Genomic DNA, 19,120 nt, shown 5'->3' with positions numbered 1-19,120 from the left:
TTTTCCTGGTATTTCTCTGATTGCGTCATACAATATTAAAGACTCGAAGGTGCAAACTATCTAATATTCACATACAATTTGAGAAACACACATCTACCTACAGCTCTATTTAGTGCAGAGGAGAAAGGGAACCATATGTGCATGTAACGCAGTGGTTCTCAAACTTTTTCTTTCGCGCCCTTCATTATAGATTTTAAGTTCTTCGTGTTGTCCGTGACGTTCCAAATATCATACCCCCTGTAACCCCTCTGTAAGCAGAGGTTTCGGGGGGGGTTACAGGGGGCGCCAGACCCCCTGGTGGTTTCGGACGGTAGTCCCGGTGGCCGGAAATAATCTAAAAGCAAAAACTTGTTGTCCGTGACTTTCCCGACGCCCGCGCGCACAAAACTGGTGCCGGGTTGAAAATCCGATCAGCCATGTGGCAGAGCAGCACATCATGCAGATTCAGGTCAAGAGCTTCAGTTGATGCTCATATCAAACAAAAGAATGGAGGAAATGATAGAGAGTCCTAGGTTTCCTTTACAGTATTTTTCAATTGTTATGCACATTTTGAATACAATAAAATCCCCCATCTTCTTTTTTTCGTAAATAATGTTATGCACCTTTCTGGTATCAGGACACATTTATCCAGACAGACGTGTGATGAGCAAGTATCCAAACCCAGGCGCTCTGCTGGCTAAACCTGTGAATAACACCTCGAAATCCAAAACAAGGCTACTAGCAGAAGGTAGCACAACGTTCTTATTATTTGTTTGTATGTGAGTGTTAGCAGTTATATTTCACTGCAGTGCACTGAATAAAGTTTAGTTACTTTATAGTCTAATTCGCTTACCAGTAAAATCAGCTGGCTCGTTGGTCTAGGGGTATGATTCTCGCTTTGGGTGCGAGAGGTCCCGGGTTCAAATCCCGGACGAGCCCACCTTTTTCCTCCGATACAATAAATAATAAAGAATAATTAAGAATAGAATTTTAGGATTAATATGGATAAGGATTAATATAGTAATGATTGAAAAAATAAGGTTCTGTTCTATTCACAAGTCAGCATGCACAGGCAGCCATTTAAGTTATACGGAGAAATCAAAAAAAATCTTTGTACAGTCTATCTTCATCCTCAAGCTAAATGTAGATAATTCCAACTGAAATAGAAAGAGTAATGGCCATTTGGGCTCAAACTGTCATCTCCTTCGGGGAACTGAAGAGAAGCACAAGGTGATGGTGATAGTGATAGTGATGGTGATGGTGACGGTAATGGCGACGTACATGACATCATGGCAATTCTGCCCATCTGTCTAAAATGTTATAAATAGAGATGGCCATTTGTTTCATGAGACTCCTCTTTAGTTGGCAGTGACATGATGTCTGCAAGCCGGTGTGTATGTGTGTTTGTGTGGATTTTAGGAGATTATGTTAGTATGATTTAGTGAGTTAGACATGCATGTCAAAGACTCGTTTGCTGGTCCTAAGTATCCCATCTTTAACCGTAGCGTTATTGCCACCAATTGTACAGTGTATTGGGCTGTACATGTATTGGGAGGAAGTGGTATAACACACAGAAGTTATCTATGTGAGGAATAGGAACCAGCCAGGAATCACCCCATAGTGCCCCGTAAGCGCCTTGGTCCCCTACTCCCATCACAAAGGGTTGGTGAGGTGTCAATGGAGTTTGCATCACTGACATTGCTGCAAAGCTGATATGAAATCATGATTCCACTCAAACTCAGATGGGAATGATGTCATCACCATGGCATCTTAAAAGTACAGGCTGTATTCAGATGTAATGCAGGTAAAATCCTTGATTGGATTTGTGTTCACGGAGTAACAATAATCAGGGTCCAAAACTTGTAAACAAACACCACACACTTGCAAACTGTATCTGCAAACATCAGGTAAGCTTGGTTAGGTATTTATAGTTTGAATCAAGAGTGATGATCTGTGGGTGTTACCACTGGGACGCAAGTTGGGGTCTGATCCACCCTTGCTGGGTTGGGTGTATGATGTTTGAAGAGCCAACACACAACTCCTGACCCCAGGTTACATCACTGATGATGCATTTTGCTGCTAATGCAACCAGGTTGTTAATGTTGTCTTGGGGTTGTATAAGCAGTCAGGCATGGATGAGTACAGTATTGACCAAAGTTGACCTTTCTTCGTCTATATTTCAGGCAGCAGGCATGGCTTGTGTGTAACAGGGAAACTGATCACAATTATGAATGTGGCTCAGCAGAACCACCATACTGGCCAACTGAAGGGAATCAAAAATGTTATGCCCTTTTTTTTCTCCTGTGTAGCAGAGAAGTGTTGGCTCTTCCCAGAATTCAATGTCCGTACCACCCTGACGCTGTGCTGCTGGAGGACTACAGAGCAGGAGACATGATTTGCCCTGAATGTGGCCTTGTAGTAGGTGTGTATCCACAGTGTTATTGGTTTATTGGTCCCTACTGGTTTTCTGAACTTCACTTCACTCTTACATAGTCACTATTTAAGATGGGTGAGTCATCACACAAGTAGAAGTTCTAAGAATTTGCTCATCCCCCTAATTCACATTTTCTTTGTACCTTGTACGATTCCCTTATGAGATTGAAGGGCCAAGCAAGTGAAGAAATGATGTGAGACAGATTTACACTATTTTGAGCAGGACTGAGTGAAAAGATGCTCATGTCTGATTGAGGTAGAGGTGAGCTGAGGACAAGCTGAAGAAATGGAAGAGTAGGACTGAAATCTAGCAGTAGAGGAAACCGGGCTTCATGGAAAACAAAGCGGATGCATAAGGGGATTGGGCTCAACATGGGGCTATCTTTACCAGCCTTACTCATTACCCCTAACCCCAGCCTCCCCTTGCCCCCTCTTCCACACTCCTTAAGAGCCCCCTTTGGGTGAGTCTACTTTTTCTAGCAGACCCTCCCGTAGAAACACACAAGGCTCTCCCATTATAGAAGTCAGATTAAATGAAAAGCATACAGAGTACAGCTCTCTTCCTGTTTGACTTCCTTCAAGTTTGGAGGTGATTAGAAGAATGGTGCTTGTTGCAACCCCTGAATGAACACACATGCTCTCCAATCATAGTAGTATAACAAAGATAAGATAAGACATAAGAATATAAGATTATATAGAGATGTAGGTAACAGGAAAAGGCAAAGGAGCCTTTTTACTTACACACTTCATAGACTCAACACAGGTGGAGCTATAATAACATTATTTGATGGAGAGCCCGTTGCCCCTCAGGTGACCGCGTGATCGATGTGTGCGCAGAGTGGAGGATGTTTTCTAACGACACAGCTTTCAAAGATCCATCCAGAGTGGGAGATGCACAGAACCCACTGCTCAATGGGGGCGACCTCACCACCCTGATCAGCAAGGTCAGATTCACCAAGCCCAGAAGCTCTGGATACTTCTGCTTGTTGTGATTTGCCCCTTTAAATGGTCATGTTAGAACATTTTGTCATACATTTACATACCCCTTTGAGTATATTCAGATTAAGGCAATAAATCAGGCACTTAAATGTCATCCTCCTTCCACCTGAATGTAACTGTTTTGTTTAACTTACTGTTTCACCACAGGGAACAGGTGCAGCAAGCATTGACGAGTTCGGCAATTCCAAGTACCAGAACCGTCAGAACATGAGCCATTCTGACCGCGTCATGCTCAATGCCTTCAAAGAAATTAGCACAATGGCAGACCGGATCAATCTGCCAAGGAATATCATAGTAAGTCAGGAGTTGGCAAAAAAATGTACAAAGAAAATTAATGGAAGATTAGGATTTTACTTGTTACCTGTAGCGTGTTGTTGATGTATTGGAAAATGAAACTAAAATTAGGCTTTTTGTCTGGTAGGACAGAGCGAACAAATTATTCAAGCAGGTGTATGAACAGAAGAGTCTTAAAGGGCGAGCAAACGATGCCATCGCTTCAGCATGTCTCTGCATTGCCTGCAGACAAGATGGAGTGCCGAGGACATTTAAAGGTCTACGCTTATGTTGACATTTTGGCTGTAATATGAACGTGACAGTAATAGCAAAAAGTCATATCTCACTGGTAAAAACATCTGAACACATTTTTAAGCAACAGTCAGCATCATCTTCTGACACTACATTGCTTCTGAATGTAGTCTCTCTCTCGTCGTTTCCATAGAGATCTGCGCCGTCTCTAGGATCTCTAAGAAAGAGATCGGCAGGTGCTTCAAATTGATCATCCAAGCACTGGAGACCAGCGTGGACCTCATCACCACCGGAGACTTCATGTCCCGCTTCTGCTCCAACTTGGGTTTACCCAAACAGGTTCAGATGGCCGCCACCTACATCGCCAGGAAAGCTGTGAAACTTGACTTGTTGCCAGGCAGAAGCCCAATCTCAGTGGCTGCAGCAGCCATTTACATGGCCTCCCAGGCCTCCGCTGAGAAGAAGACCCAGAAAGGTGAGCAGGTCGTCTGGTCGTTTCTAACAAATGACTGTAAACAACTGTACCGTCTCTGTAGGTGAACTAATGTGGTCTTTCATGTCAAACAGAGATTGGATACATCGCTGGTGTGGCTGATGTTACGATCAGACAGTCATACCGACTCATCTACCCACGAGCTGCTGAACTTTTCCCTCCAGATTTCAAGTTTGACACACCTGTTGATGAACTGCCTCGACTGTGAAGTTTCTACCACCACAATAATGACTTCCCTTAGATATTTCAACCCCTTCACTCCAGTCTTACCCATCAACGTGTTCTCAAACAATTGTGTGCATCACCTGTGTTATCCTTCATTATCCTCAGTGTAGTGTGTCAGTGTGTCAGTGTAGTGTGTGTGTAAGAATTCTGTGCCATGAACAACTGTGTGATCATTCATGATTCCGTTCATCTCTCCCATCTCCCATCTCCCACCACTATCATTTGTTATTGCAAATAAAACAACGAAATAGAAATGTAAATAACGTGAAAAGCATCCTATGCACATGTTTCTGCCAAGTTTTGAGGCGATTGGAGGAATCAACACGACCCAGCCTCCCTTGACCCTGCTTCCTTCCTGGATCTCTGAGAAGCCAATGAATCCATTTGCCACCATCTCATCTCATCTCACCACAACTTATTTAGTACCACAATTGGAGAGCACATGTGTGCATACTCAATACAATGGGTGCATTGACATCATTCATGTCATGATGTCATATGAAGTCACATCATTTCACTTTCATTGGATAGCACAGTGTGAGACTTGCTCCAGCTTGTTTCATTAGACGCTCTTTGTTGGTTGGCAGTGACATGATGTGTGCAAACCGGTGCGTATCAATTATGACTCAATAACTGTGTGTGTTTGATTTGTGGATTTTATGATATTATGTCCATAGGATTTAGTGAGTTAAACATGATGTGAGACACATGGTCCGAAATCCTAACACTAACCCTAACTAACCCTGACCCTAACCAGCAGCCTTTAAGCGTGGTCGTGTGCTATACATGTATTGAGAGGAAGCAGAGGTCTGATCTGCCCTTGTGTGGTCACTTGGGTGTGTGGAAGACCCAAAACACATTGTATTGTATTGTATTGTTATATTGTAAGGTCTAATTTATCTTGATGTCTTTAAAATAAAGACATGTTTCTCAATTTTCCATTTTTGCTAATTCAACCAGGTTGTCTAATGTTGTCTTGGTGTTGCTGTAGATGTAGACACAGTCAGACATGGATGAGTACAACGTTGACTTGACCCCTTTTGACCTTTCATGTCTGTGACATGGTCATTGTAATCACAATTATGAATGTGGCTCAGCAGAACTACCATACCGCTCAAATCAGAAAAGGAATTGTTTAGCCCTTTTTTTCTCCTTTGTAGCAAAGGAGGTTTGGCTCTTCCCAGAGTTCATTGTCCTGACCACCCTGATGCTGAACTGCTGGAGGACTACAGAGCAGGAGATATGATTTGCCCTGAATGTGGCCTTGTAGTAGGTGTGTATCCACAGTGTTATTGGTTTATTGGTCCCTATAGGTTTTCACTTCACTAACTTCCCTCTAACATAGTAACACAAGACTCATAAAGTACACTAAAAACATCAATTATGCTATGATGAATAATAAACTAATTTCTTTTTCTTCTTCTTTTACTATGTGTAACAAACTTTAATTATGCCATTGTAAAAAGTTGGAGGAGGGCATCTCCATGAGCATTTTCTCGACAGCTGGACTCCTCACATATTGCGATCATGCAATACGTAGTGTATATGGTGATAAATGGAATCCTATTAATTCTGTCAACATATACTGTTTGCCTTGTGAGCATCTGGTGATGGTTATTGAGCCCATGCTCTACACAGGATGAGCTATAAAAACTTTATTTGACAGTGAGCCCTTTGTCACTCAGGCGACCGCGTGATCGACGTGGGCTCAGAGTGGAGGATGTTTTCTAATGACACAGCTTTCAAAGATCCATCCAGAGTGGGAGATGCACAGAACTCACTGCTCAATGGGGGTGACCTCACCACTCTGATCAGCAAGGTGTGATCCGTCAAGCCCAGAAGCTCTGGATACTTCTGCTTGTTGGGATTTGCCCCTTTAAATGTTCATGTTAGAACATTCTATGTATGTTTTGAATTGAAATGCTCGTGCAACTGTTCCACCGTTTCACCACAGGGCACAGGAACGGCGAGCATTGATGAGTTCAACAATTCCAAGTACCAGAACCGTCAGAACATGAGCAGCTCTGATCGCGTCATGCTTAAGGCCTTCAAAGAAATCAGTACAATGGCAGACCGGATCAACCTGCCAAAAAATATCATAGTAAGTCACAGGATTTGGCGACAATTTCGCCTTTTTTTTTTACATACATTTACTTTGAGAATTAAACTTAACTTAAATTATGCTTTTGTCTGGTAGGACAGAGCAAATAAGTTATTTAAGCAGGTGTACAGACAGAAGAGCCTTAAAGGGCGAGCGAATGATGCCATCGCTTCAGCGTGTCTCTACATCGCCTGCAGACAAGATGGAGTGCCGAGGACATTTAAAGGTCTGAGCTAATGTTGACATTTTGGCTGTAATATGTGGCAATGGCACAAAGTCAGAATTAACTGTGGTGCTAAGATTGAGTCCTTGACAAACTAATGGATTAAACTCATGTTTGTTTAAGTCAATGTCTAGAAAATGCACATCGCCTTGGTTAATTTAAATGGTCGTTAAACTGCAAAATTGATTTAAAATGCACTTATTTTAGTTTTTCATGCAACATTTGCAATCAGAGTAGGTTTAAACATAAAATCTTAATTTCCACACTTATCTCAACACATTGTTAAGCAACAGTCAGCATCATCTTTTGACACTACATTGATTGTGAAAGTAGTCTCTCTCTCGCCGTTTCCATAGAGATCTGCGCCGTCTCTAGGATCTCTAAGAAAGAGATCGGCAGGTGCTTCAAATTGATCATCCAAGCACTGGAGACCAGCGTGGACCTCATCACCACCGGAGACTTCATGTCCCGCTTCTGCTCCAACTTGGGTTTACCCAAACAGGTTCAGATGGCCGCCACCTACATCGCCAGGAAAGCTGTGGAATTTGATCTGGTGCCTGGCAGAAGCCCGATCTCAGTGGCCGCAGCAGCCATTTACATGGCCTCCCAGGCCTCCGCTGAGAAGAAGACCCAGAAAGGTGAGCAGGGCGACATTCAAATGTAAGTGAGTGAAATTGTTCCCTGTATCAGGTGAACTGATGTGGTCTTTCATGTCTACCAGAGATTGGAGACATCGCTGGTGTAGCAGATGTTACGATCAGACAGTCATACCGACTCATCTACACACGAGCTGCTGAACTTTTCCCTCCAGACTTCAAGTTTGACACACCTGTGGATAAATTGCCCCAAGTGTGAAGTTTCTATCACCACAATAATGACTTTTTGCTGCTATACTTCTATTCTTTCTTCAAACATGTACTCGTGTTGGATTTGACAGCCTGTTCTTGATAAAGAGCAAGTTTTGTGAGTTCAATAGTTGATCAATGATCCAGAAGGTTCTGTTCTTGTCTCATGACAACATGTGCAAGCAGCCATTTAAGTGACTGGGAGAAATTTAAGAAAACAACTCTGTGCAGTCTATCTTCATCGTTAGCCAAACATAGACAATTAGTCTGGTTTTGATCAAATTTCTGCTTTCGGCTTGTGTTCATATATATATAAACTGTATATATATATATATGCTGTATATATATACACATACTGTATATATATACACGTATATATTCTGTATATATCCCCTGTAGAAATTCTTGGTCTGCAACATTTCTGCGTGAGTTCATATTAAAAATATATGTAATTACTTGAAGCAGTGGAGTAGTTAATAACTATTGTTCTGTGTGTCCGTGTGTGTGTCCGTGTGTGTATGTGTGTGTGTGTGTGTGTGTGTGTTTGTGTGTGTGTGTGTATCTCTCCCAGCACAAGCAATGTGGAATGTGGAGTGGAATGTTGAATGTTAATGTTGATTTGCAAATAATGGTAATGATAAACAATATGAAATTCCTATGCTAATAACATATGCTCCGCACCTTTGCTTGGTATGATGTGGAGCAACTGACCCCCATGGATTTGTAGTTGAATACCTCTGTGTTTGACTGTCTGCAGTCTGAAAAGCTTTGATATACTGATCTCCTGTGGTCTTCCAAAGAACTACAATAACGGCCTATTTAAACTCTCATTTTTATAATCATAATGTATCGCAGTGAAAGAATTATTATTATGTAACATTGAATAAATTTTTTTCATTGATTTTCCTATATTCCTGTATTAAACACTGTCCATGTTTACATAGACATACATGACATGCATACATGAATACAAGCAGAGAGACAGTCCACATCTGTCAACAAAAAGTCAAAGTAACTCAAACCTAATCAGGAACATCAATTATTCTGAAATGCCAAAATATTCTTTAACTCTGTAGCTGAAACTGTCATTCAGTGTAGTCGGTAGTCTCTCTCTCTCTCTCTCTCTCTCTCTCTCTCTCTCTCTCTCTCTCCAGCTCTCTCTCTCACTGTCGCTCCTGATATCCTGGAGAAAATGCCATCTGTTTGCTTGTGTGTGTGTATGTGTGTGTGCCTGTGTGTGTGCTTTTTTCTCTAATCCTCACTACCCCAACTATCTCTGATTAACACTTCCTGCAATCTATAATCACTTCTCTTCCTGCTGAAACCAGGGCCTGATACGTTTCCCACCATGGTTCATTTTCATACAGTACATGCAGATCTTGTCATAATACATGAAGGTATTAACGTTTTTTTTCTCCACATCTGTCTGACTCACTGCAGATCATCCCTCCCCAGTGACGTGAGTTGTAATTGAGGTTATTTTATTATATTACATAGACAGCAAAGGACAGTCTAGATAGAGACAAACAACTGGGGCCAGAATCATTAAAAATGTCACTCCCCCGGTTCGGCCTCCCACCCTCAGCTCCATGCCATTATAACCACTTTAACCAGCCTGTCATTTCACATAAGCAGCGGCCTGCTTAGCTGACACCTTTCACTTTTCAAGCAGCACTTAATTTACTGCAGGACATTTTAAATCTCCTCCTCTGCGGCTCTGAGTCGCTGACAAATGCCTTGTTGCAAATGTATGTCATCAACTGCTGACTCAGTTGCATTACAGGCTGGCTGATAGGGGCTGCCTCTGTGATGGGGCCCTCAGGTTTATACTGAGATGTTGGAGGAAGTGTATTAATTGAGCCTAGATGGGGCCTTATGAACGTGTGGTAGCAGATCTCTTCCTCTCTCAGGATTGAAGCTATCTGCTGCAGAGCCAAAGCATATTCCAGCATCAGTGTGTCAGGGGAAAGCTATTAAAACCGATTTACTTTTCCTAAGTATCATGAGAATAAGCACAAGATTTAGTGAAATCCCCAGAGTCCATAATATCTTGGGGATTTTCCCCCTGAATGTCTCTTAATGGACACTCAGAAATGTCAGAAACTTGTCAGACTTGAATGTTTTTAAAGATGTTTTGGAGTCTTGCAGCATGTTGGGATTTCAGAGTATTTATTTAATTTATATCAAGCTGAAATGACTAAATTTGAAGTACAGCTGCCCCTCTACTTCCAATAGTTCATTTATGTACAATAATAGAGCAAAATGTAGACTGACTGTCGGCTACAATGAAAAGAAAATCAATTTTCTCCATTTAGATGATGGATTTTTTTATGATCTGTTCAGTTTGTCAATAGGCCTGACCTAAATCACACATTATTGTCATAGCAGGAAAGGAGTTAACAGATCCGTTTATAGTCACCAATTAATAGTCAATCCGTCATAACATTTTGAAAATAATAAGTGAATAAAATCTGCTACAACCAGATGCATTAATCAAGTTATAATTTGAATTTTTGTCAATTCTACTGTGTGGCTAAGTGTTTATTGATTGCAGGCTTGGCAGGAATGAGAAGGGTTCAATACGGCAAAAATGAACAATGAACAATGAGACGCGAGTCTGGAAACTTGGATTTGAAGGCCAGCTGGAGTCATCAATACATATTATTAAAGTGTAGAAAATCTAAGAAGCTTCCATCAATGTCCTGTTATAAATGCACAATATCATCCATGTTGTCAAAGTATAAGAACAGGACACAAAAGATCATGTTTACAAAGACGGGAATGCAGCAGGAGACGCATTAGGTGTAATCACTTTTAAAAATCAATTATTAAATTAATCAATGAAGTTCAGTTCGTTCAAGTTCATTGATATCGGACATCAGCATTTTTTACCACAGCTTGTAGTTTAGAAGATAGAAGCCTTTCTTGTCAGACATCGGCCCACTTCCTGTCCTGACCACCCAACCTGTCCCTCCATGTCATCTTCCATTTCCTTTTCACCCACCGCTCTTTCTCTACCTGTCAATTACTTTCTACTGTGTGACTCTGTAATCCACCTGAGTGCATGGAGGACAGTTTTGACATAAGAAGAAAAGATCGACTCCAAAGGAGATGACCAGTATCTTTAGAGCCAGAGGGATAACCGGATTACCACGGGACATTTTGTGCAGCTGGCAGTTTTTCTTATTACCCATTTCCTCCTTCATCTCTTCAGAGTTGATACGCCGTCTTTTATTAGAAGTCACACCAAACACTGACTGGTGCACAAAAATGATGGTGCACAAAAGCCAAAATAATGCATTTCTATTGTTTGAAACAGGTAAAACACTTAGTATACATATATGAGAAACTGTAATTTGCCCATAGATGTGAATGAGTGTGTCTCTATATGTGTTTACCAAATCACCTCTATCCCCTGTGAGCCTAAATAGAATGTGTGTAGAGAGAATAGACAGTTGGACAAAGGCATTATTTAACTACTGGCATCTCTATAAAAGGTTTCCTAAAATATAGTCATATAGTAGTAGAAGTGAAAGGTTTGTTAGTAAATCTTACTAAAAGACAATATTTATAAACACAGACTCCAAGTCGAATCCTTGAACACTTTTTTCGTTGTCAGTCTAGAACAATCTCAAACACACACTTCCTGTGGAGGTAATCATTGTCTCTGTGTGGTGGTGGTGCCTCCTGTGTGTGAAGCCTGGACCTACAGCACTGCCACAGATAACAGCAGCACTATGAGGAAACAGATCAACTGTCTGACCCCTGCTGTCTTTATCACTTCATCCCTCCAGCCCCAATGTGGGACTGAGCCCAGAGGAACCGGGCTCAGTCCCACAGAAATGCTTTTATTTTTTTTCTGCAAACGTCTTATCATCTCCGCCACTGATGTGGTGCACCGCTGGATCTTTTATATCCATTTATTTTGCCTTTGAAGAGGCCTGCTGTGCTGCCCATTGTGGGAGGTAAATGAAATAAAGGCCTCCTCTTTGCTGGAACCCTGATATCTAACCTGAGTTTATCAGGGCCTCCAAAAACCCAACACCCCCAGCTTCAACCAACCACCCCAGGTCTGCCTGCAGAGAAACACATCATGTTTCTGTCATGGTAATAATCCTTTTTGCACAGGCTTTGGAGGCGGCCTGGAAGCTTCCACTTATAGGCATCCAGCTGCACTCAGAAAGAAGAAAATATGAGCTTCCCAAATATAATCAAGAGCATAAACCCCCCGTTATTGCTTATCAATACTGCATCTCCTATTGAGTCCCAGTGTGCACACATGTGATTTATATTTAAGTTAGCTGTTCTATTATTGCAGCAAATCCATAAACACATTTCTCCATCAATGTCATTCCAATAACAGATAAGATGGCCCAAGTATACATTTGATCAGATAAGGTGTAATAGTAATTATGAAAACTGTAACAATCAGTGGAGTCAGCCTGGTGCAGTGAATTATGGCTGTGATTAGTATTGATTTTGTGAAGCAATGGACAATCAACAAGTAACCAAGTCAGATATTATGGGAATGAATGGTGTGGTAAAGAATTTTAATGGGGTTTCTGTGTCTCTACCTTCAGATCTTTGTCTTTAGTGCTTCAATTATGTTGAGGAAATTGGCTTCACGGGCATAAACTATACAGCAACATTGGTGAAGTTCATGATGTACAGAGGAGAGGAGAGGAGAGGAGAGGAGAGGAGACGAAGGGAGAGGAGTTTGGGCCAGTTTGCGTCCATTCAAACTCTAACTTTAGATTTGGTTTGTTTATCATGAATCCACGCTTGCCTCCACAAGAGAGAGTGTGTGTGTGTATCTGCTGAGGAGGGGGAGAGTGTGTGTGTGTGTCCATCCCTCAGAAGCATGACGTTATACCATCACTTTTGTGAGGGGATTACAATGCTCTCTCATTCCCATTGGCTTGGCCCAGTGTGACAGTGGTGATGTGTGGCTGTTTGTCATGCTCAGCACCATCATAACACGCTTCCAACTTGGTTTCCTCTGACTCCCATTCATGCGCAAAGGCTTTGCACTTAAGTCCTCTCTGCTCCACTTGGTGCTCATGCTTCCCACTCCATCCTGGAAGTACAGTTTCCAATATTTTCTTTGCAAATATACAGAGAAAATGAATTTATAGAGATCTTTTTTGACTTCTGCACTCTCCTTTTACGCACCAAAGGAACATGAGGGGGGAGGCGATTTTAGTGGCGTGACTTTTTAATTGTTGTGTCCGTTTCTGAAATGGCAAAACCTTTAGATCACATCAAGAGACCCATGAATGCGTTCATGGTTTGGTCCAGAGGTCAGAGGAGAAAGATGGCTCAGGAAAACCCAAAGATGCACAACTCTGAGATCAGCAAGCGGCTCGGCGCGGAGTGGAAGCAGCTCACAGACTCACAGAAGCGTCCGTACATCGACGAGGCCAAGAGGCTGCGCGCCCAGCACATGAAGGAGCACCCGGACTACAAGTACAGACCCCGGCGCAAAGCGAAGACTTTGCTCAAGAGGGACCGCTTCGTGTTCCCCCTGCCGTCTTTACTCGGAGACGCAGCCGAGCATCTGAAAGGATTCCCCGTGGACTCGTTCTTTTCCCGGGGAGACAGAGACAAAGCCCGGGCTCTCCTCGCTCCCTCCGCGCCTTCGTACTCGCTGCTGGAGCCGCTGGGGCAGTTGAGCGTTGGAGCCGTGCAGCGGATGGCGGAGGTCCCGACGACGCGCGGTCTGCTCACCGGCGCTCTCCCCTACGGCGCGCACTCTTTCGGGTATCAGACCGGCGGTGCTGCGGCTCTGAGCGGACACACGCACCCGCCCGCAGCCTCCAGCCCCGGATACGCGCTGCCGTGTAACTGCGCAGCCTGGACCGCTGCGAGTTTACACCCGCAGGTCGCTTATATTCTTTTCCCCGGAGGCTTAACAAGGACGGACATGGACTCATACACTCCACTCAGTTAGAGAGTGTGTGTGTATGACGGGGCGGACGCTTTTCGACTATTTTACGCACATGACCTGTAGATGACAATTAACAAAAAGAACAAAGTTTAAGTAAACATATTGATGGTTAGATGACATAAAAATATGAGACTAAGTTTAGATAATAACCTTATTGACTTCATTACGCTATAAGAGGCTTTTAAAATTAATACCATCATCCAAAAACACTTCACAGTAAAAAGAAAAGCAGCATTCAAAATTCGATTCAATTAAAAACAAATAGGTATTCTCAACTTATCAACAGTGTGTTTACAACTAACATATGTGTACTTTTTATGTAAGTTTGTATGTTAGTATATTTTTGTTCTTAACCTGGTTTTGTTTTCAGGCCTTTTTCTCAAATGTAAAAGCACTTTTAGCTGCATTCATTATTTGACATGCTCTACAAATATTATTATAATTACTACTATTGCTGTTGTTTTTGTTGCTGTTATTGTTGTTGTTATGGTTGTATGACCAACGTTCGACTTTGACCCTTTTGTTTTTTTTAAAGCTGACTTGAGACCTGACTTGACACAATCTGAAAGACTTGCAACTCCACTTTGAGCTGAGCCTTGTGACACGGAAAATCTAGAAACCTACCCTAACCCAAACATTTTAAGTTAGTCGACAGTTATACTAAAATTAGCATTCATAGTCACATCAAAAAGCTTCAAGCAATCATTTCCCTTGCATTAAATTAGCAACAATGACTTGATTGAAAGTGTAGGGATGTGTCTTGCCTTGTGACTCACCTGTGTTTTGCAAACTTGGTCCCACCTCTGACCTTGTGTCAGTATAGAGGTAGAAACAAAACTGAGTAAATAACAGGGCATCAGATCAATGTAGTGGAATGGAAGTAAAGATCGTTTTTTGTAAAGCACAAAAGGGAAATACTGAAGTACCTCAAAATTTGACTGAAATCAATGTGTTTCCCTCCCAGTGATCATTGAGGGAAGTTCTGATATTTGTTCTCTGTAAACAAGGAACAGGAATTTTGTCACCCATTTGACCAGAAACAAATTTTAAAGCAATAATTGGCACATCAGGAGAACATGTGTCTTTAACTTGATGCTGTGTCTGTGTGCAAGCCTGTATTTTATTTTACAATCAGAGTGGGAATAAAAAATGATCATGTTTTTGGATAATTTTGGTTTTGGTTTTGGTTATTAATGTAACTTGTTTTATTTTCAAGGAGTTAATTTGTACTTGCTTCAAGTGAACAATATTGATATAAAGTTGATCATTTTATTTTTGTGACGGGATCCAGGTTGTTTTTCTCACCGCAGTATTATTAAACGCCACTTTACTTATTATCAGTGTCAGATCAGATGCATTGGAAGTAAAAGAGGCATTTGTTCATGTTCCAGACTAACAGAATAGGCTTCTTTAGATAAGGAAGGTCAATATGAAAAGACTGACACAAAAGTAAAACAGAAAATTAAAATAGAATGAAACAACAATGGACAACGGAACAAAATTTCATTTTCTGAGCCTGTCGCCGGTCGTTACTGTGTGTGTGTTTGTTGTGTGTGTGTGTGAGCGAGCGAGCGGGAGAGAGCCAGAGTCACGATAAGAGAAGAATAGAAACTTCTCTCCTCCCCAACTGTTGACAAAGTGATAAGATGAAAAGTTGAATCATGGAAATTACATGAGGCGATGTTTGTTCCACAGTTAGTAAGAAGGCATGAGTCCTTAAACTGAAACCACTGAGCAATACATTATGTCTGGCCTGAAGTTTTCAACCTTGGATGGATGTATGGATGGATGGATGATCTTAGGGTTGATAGCTATTCTGACCACTGATCCTTACCAGGGTCTAGGTTTTACAAACTGAGATTGAAACCACCAACTGCTAGGGACTGGGTGCTGCCCTGAAGCTGAGCCTGACCCCTGACCTCCCTGTGGACAAGGAAAAACTAAGACTTCTAAAATAAAGTACCACATTATAGATTTATTCTATGTATCCATCTTTCTTTTATATTGCATATCTCCCCAGATTCCTCACTTGTTTTTGGATGGTGCGTTCAAGTTTCCTGCTTCATAGCATGATTCAGTTTCCTGTATTTACATGAAGACTTCTTACAGTTAGTTCTCGTTGAAGGTGCCAGGTGCGCCTATCGCCAACGCGCCCACACCTCTCACAACCAGGGGTTCACACGTAAGTATGACAAATGTCCACGTACGAAGCCCAACCCATGCTGCTGTATCAACATCAGGGTGAAACTCGACAGCCTCCGCCCAATGCCACCAGCAATATAGGGACCCACTTCAGCTTCAGACCAGCTCACCATTGGACCGCCTTAGTGAAATCCATTGCTATATACATCGATACAGAGAGTTTTAAGTCCCTCATTCAACTAAACTGGACACAAACTGCTAACCTGCAACCTCCCGCAGTTTTAATTTCTAGCATCTAAAGGAGGAAACAACAATGGCACCTGCAGTACTCCAGAATGGTGGATTCATTCTGGGTTTGGTCGGTGCAACAGCCCTCATCGCAGCCACCGTCATGAAGAACTGGAGTGTCAAGGACAGGCAGGGGGACGTGGTGACATCTGTTTACACCTACAAGGGTCTGTGGCAGAACTGTGAGACCACATCCTCGGGATTCAACGAGTGTCGCCCTCTCTACGGCCTCCTGGGCTTCTCAGGTAAGACGATAAGAAAGAGACTGGAGCAACAACTCAGATTGCCTGTAAAATGTAAAAAGCTTCTCTTGGGCAGAATAATTGAGTGTAGATGATCCCTTTCCACAAAGGTTAATGTTATTTGTGAGTTTTCAAATTATTCTTTTTTGGAGTCTCACCTACTCCTATCAGTATTTACATTTGCACCTGTATTCTGGGCAGCATAATGGCTTGAGGCTTGGTCAACACGGTTATCAGAAACAGAACAAACAATAAGCAAAGGGTGGATTCAGAAAGCACACCAGCAGAATACAGGATACATTATTACTCTGATACATCTGACGGACATCTCCCAGTAAAGATGAAAGAATTTAAATAATCATCAGGGATTAAACTATTTAAAATAATCACATGAGTGCTTTCTTGGCTGCCAATATAAACGCTCCACTGCTAATAAGACATCATCTGCATCATCAAACAGATTCCGGGGAAAGCCTTTTATGAAGTTTGGGAGGGAATGCAAGTCTGAAAGGGCCCAGATCAGGGCAATAATTATTCTGTTGTGTAATCTCAATCTCAGATTCAAACCTTTTTTCCCAGCATGTAGGACAACATGAGCCATTCACCTGTGCGAGAAAAATGAAACTCACTGTAATGTGTATTTGTGCGTAGGTGCCTTCCAGGCTGTGCGCGCCCTGATGATCGTGGGTGTGGTGCTGGGTGTCCTCGGATCGCTGATAGCCATTTTCTCTCTGAAGTGTCTCACAATGAACAGCATGGAGGACACCACTAAGGCCAAGATGAGCCTCACCGCTGGCATCATGTTCATCATTGCTGGTATGGTTGGGAAAAAATTATGGGTAGAGCAAACTGCAAGTATCTCAGCTCTTACCCTGTGGAATACGAGGTCGTCGATTAGCCTTAATTTGCAGCATTTCACTCACAGTTATAACATTCTCAACAAACCTAACAACAAAAGTAAATTAGTGCAATGAGTAGTGATTAGATTATAGTTATTAGAAAAGTATGAAACTACTTAAAAGAAAAAAAATTTGTTTTTTAATGTATATTCATACTAAATGTTGTAATTTTAAGTTGTACGTTATTCATTTATTTTATTCTTATTATACAGAATTTTCTTATTTTCAAAATTGTCTTATCTCTATAAATTGTATGAGTTTCTTTGCCTCTTTGTCGCCCTCCCTCAGGTGTGTGTGGCATTGCAGGAGCCTCGATCTATGCCAATCAGATTGTGGCCAGTTTCAGGGTTTCCATCAACTATGGAGGAGGCTATGGAGGAGGCTATGGAGGAGAGGGAATGGGTGGAGGAATGGGTGGGGGAATGGGGGGAGGAATTGGAGGGATTCCAAGGTAGGACATGTGCAGTTTTCTGGTATCTTTGCTATTACTTTCTCTATTTACCGTGTCTGGAAATTAGATGTTAAAAGTTTGTTTGACTTCACGGAACAGAAATATATTATTAATGCATCCTACTGGTAAGTTTGAGCTGGAATTTTGATTTAGATTTTGTTAGGAATCATTGCAATTATTATTTTTGTCTTATGTCACTACTTTAATCTCTTCACATGATGTCATTTTCCTTGAAAGACACTGCACCAAACTCTAGCTAATGACCCAAGCAACATGATGCAGTGTCACTCGTGTTCCTAAGGGTGGTGCTATAGTACCAATCCAGACGTTAAAATATTCTTTGTTTTGGTTTGATTTACTAACAATGAACAGTTGATCAGTTACAACATTAATTAATTTTTAATAGAAAGCTGTGTTCATAATTTTATTTGAATTGTCATATTGTGCCTACATCTGGTCTGACTGAATGAATATGTCTCAGATACACATTCGGCCCTGCACTGTTTGTCGCCTGGATCGGAGGAGGCATCCTGGTTGTGGCTGGAATCCTGAAATCTCTGGCTTTCAAGGAAATGGTCAAAGAAGAGAAATCAAAGTGAGTTCCTAAGACAAGATGACTCTTACCTATACCTTTTTAACTAGTTCAGGGTCTGGGGACCTATCATTGGGTACAAGCCAGTACTTCCAATTATTAGTCCATACTGCAGCTAGAACAAATAATACCAGTAAATTTGCATTTTGACTTCTTATTGTCTTCTTCTGTGTGCTTTGGCTCTGTCAATCAATCACGTTTCCCTGTTGCATTTCAGTTACCCTGGAGTTGCATACAAGCATCAGGCCCCCAGCAAGGTCAACTCTGATGACCACCATTCAGAGGGCAAGAAAGAACATAATTATGTGTAAGCAGGTGTGCGTGTGCAGGCTTTGTAGGCATGTGTAAGTCTCGTCATAGTGCCTACAAATTCAGAACAACAGCTTCACTTCCTCATGATGCTTCTCCGCACGTTTTCTTGTGTCTCAAGTCTCAACAACCCCACTGTTGAAACGAGGAACTCTTTCTGCCTTAACATCTCAGTGCATATTTCAGTGGATACAAGATATTTATGAGTGTCTAAATATGGCAATTGAAGCTTTTTTACTAGTTTTATTTTTTGTAAAATCATTTTATTTAGGGTTGGTTTTTGCCAAACGATTCCAATTAGTCAGAAAAATAAAGCAAATAACACACAGATATAGAAAAGGAACACAAGAACATGCATGTTAATATGCTGTTACAATAATCAACATTAGTATGTAAAAATATCACAATACACTGTTGAAGCATTGGT

At 41.6% G+C, this 19,120-nt stretch overlaps 4 protein-coding genes and 1 non-coding gene across 5 annotated transcripts; all 5 read left to right on the top strand.

Moving 5' to 3' along the window:
• Positions 1-846: 846 nt before the first annotated feature.
• trnap-ugg (transfer RNA proline (anticodon UGG)) lies at positions 847-918 on the top strand. Its single transcript has one exon. It is a non-coding gene; the product is annotated as a tRNA-Pro (tRNA).
• Positions 919-1,153: 235 nt separating this feature from the next.
• Positions 1,154-5,102, top strand: LOC142994072 (transcription initiation factor IIB-like). Its single transcript, XM_076144743.1, has 7 exons — positions 1,154-1,209; positions 2,289-2,401; positions 3,223-3,356; positions 3,559-3,705; positions 3,833-3,962; positions 4,130-4,411; positions 4,504-5,102. The coding sequence occupies exons 1-7, from the start codon at positions 1,154-1,156 to the stop codon at positions 4,635-4,637; spliced, it is 996 nt and encodes a 331-aa protein (XP_076000858.1). The 3' UTR covers positions 4,638-5,102.
• A 561-nt stretch (positions 5,103-5,663) lies between these two features.
• LOC142994071 (transcription initiation factor IIB-like) lies at positions 5,664-7,856 on the top strand. Its single transcript, XM_076144742.1, has 7 exons — positions 5,664-5,671; positions 5,815-5,927; positions 6,340-6,473; positions 6,609-6,755; positions 6,852-6,981; positions 7,335-7,616; positions 7,700-7,856. Exons 1-7 carry the CDS (start codon positions 5,664-5,666, stop codon positions 7,831-7,833), a joined length of 948 nt encoding a protein of 315 aa, XP_076000857.1. The 3' UTR covers positions 7,834-7,856.
• A 5,206-nt stretch (positions 7,857-13,062) lies between these two features.
• LOC142994252 (transcription factor Sox-14-like) lies at positions 13,063-13,773 on the top strand. Its single transcript, XM_076144997.1, has one exon. The coding sequence runs from the start codon at positions 13,063-13,065 to the stop codon at positions 13,771-13,773; it is 711 nt and encodes a 236-aa protein (XP_076001112.1).
• A 2,452-nt stretch (positions 13,774-16,225) lies between these two features.
• cldn18 (claudin 18) lies at positions 16,226-18,695 on the top strand. The gene is made up of 5 exons (XM_076145138.1): positions 16,226-16,445; positions 17,094-17,258; positions 17,630-17,792; positions 18,274-18,387; positions 18,602-18,695. Exons 1-5 carry the CDS (start codon positions 16,226-16,228, stop codon positions 18,693-18,695), a joined length of 756 nt encoding a protein of 251 aa, XP_076001253.1.
• The last annotated feature ends 425 nt before the right edge of the window (positions 18,696-19,120 follow it).

This window comes from Genypterus blacodes, unplaced genomic scaffold, assembly GCF_046128005.1.
Source record: "Genypterus blacodes isolate CSIRO-AG114 ecotype Tasmania unplaced genomic scaffold, CSIRO-AGI_Gbla_v1 ptg000029l_1, whole genome shotgun sequence".
In the NCBI taxonomy this organism is placed as follows: Eukaryota; Metazoa; Chordata; class Actinopteri; order Ophidiiformes; family Ophidiidae; genus Genypterus; species Genypterus blacodes.
This window is presented reverse-complemented; position numbering and strand designations above follow the sequence as displayed.

What these genes read in the sequence shown, in the direction of transcription:
- LOC142994072 (XM_076144743.1), top strand. Translation starts at nt 1,154, where the DNA reads ATGGCCATTTGGGCTCAAACTGTCATCTCCTTCGGGGAACTGAAGAGA. An exon ending in ATCTGCCAAGGAATATCATA is followed by an intron (nt 3,706 to 3,832) that starts GTAAGTCAGGAG and finishes TTTGTCTGGTAG; the next exon opens with GACAGAGCGAACAAATTATT. An exon ending in TGAGAAGAAGACCCAGAAAG is followed by an intron (nt 4,412 to 4,503) that starts GTGAGCAGGTCG and finishes CATGTCAAACAG; the next exon opens with AGATTGGATACATCGCTGGT.
- LOC142994071 (XM_076144742.1), top strand. An exon ending in TGAATGTGGCCTTGTAGTAG is followed by an intron (nt 5,928 to 6,339) that starts GTGTGTATCCAC and finishes TTTGTCACTCAG; the next exon opens with GCGACCGCGTGATCGACGTG. An exon ending in TGAGAAGAAGACCCAGAAAG is followed by an intron (nt 7,617 to 7,699) that starts GTGAGCAGGGCG and finishes CATGTCTACCAG; the next exon opens with AGATTGGAGACATCGCTGGT.
- LOC142994252 (XM_076144997.1), top strand. Translation starts at nt 13,063, where the DNA reads ATGGCAAAACCTTTAGATCACATCAAGAGACCCATGAATGCGTTCATG.
- cldn18 (XM_076145138.1), top strand. Translation starts at nt 16,226, where the DNA reads ATGGCACCTGCAGTACTCCAGAATGGTGGATTCATTCTGGGTTTGGTC. An exon ending in CGGCCTCCTGGGCTTCTCAG is followed by an intron (nt 16,446 to 17,093) that starts GTAAGACGATAA and finishes ATTTGTGCGTAG; the next exon opens with GTGCCTTCCAGGCTGTGCGC. An exon ending in CATCATGTTCATCATTGCTG is followed by an intron (nt 17,259 to 17,629) that starts GTATGGTTGGGA and finishes GCCCTCCCTCAG; the next exon opens with GTGTGTGTGGCATTGCAGGA.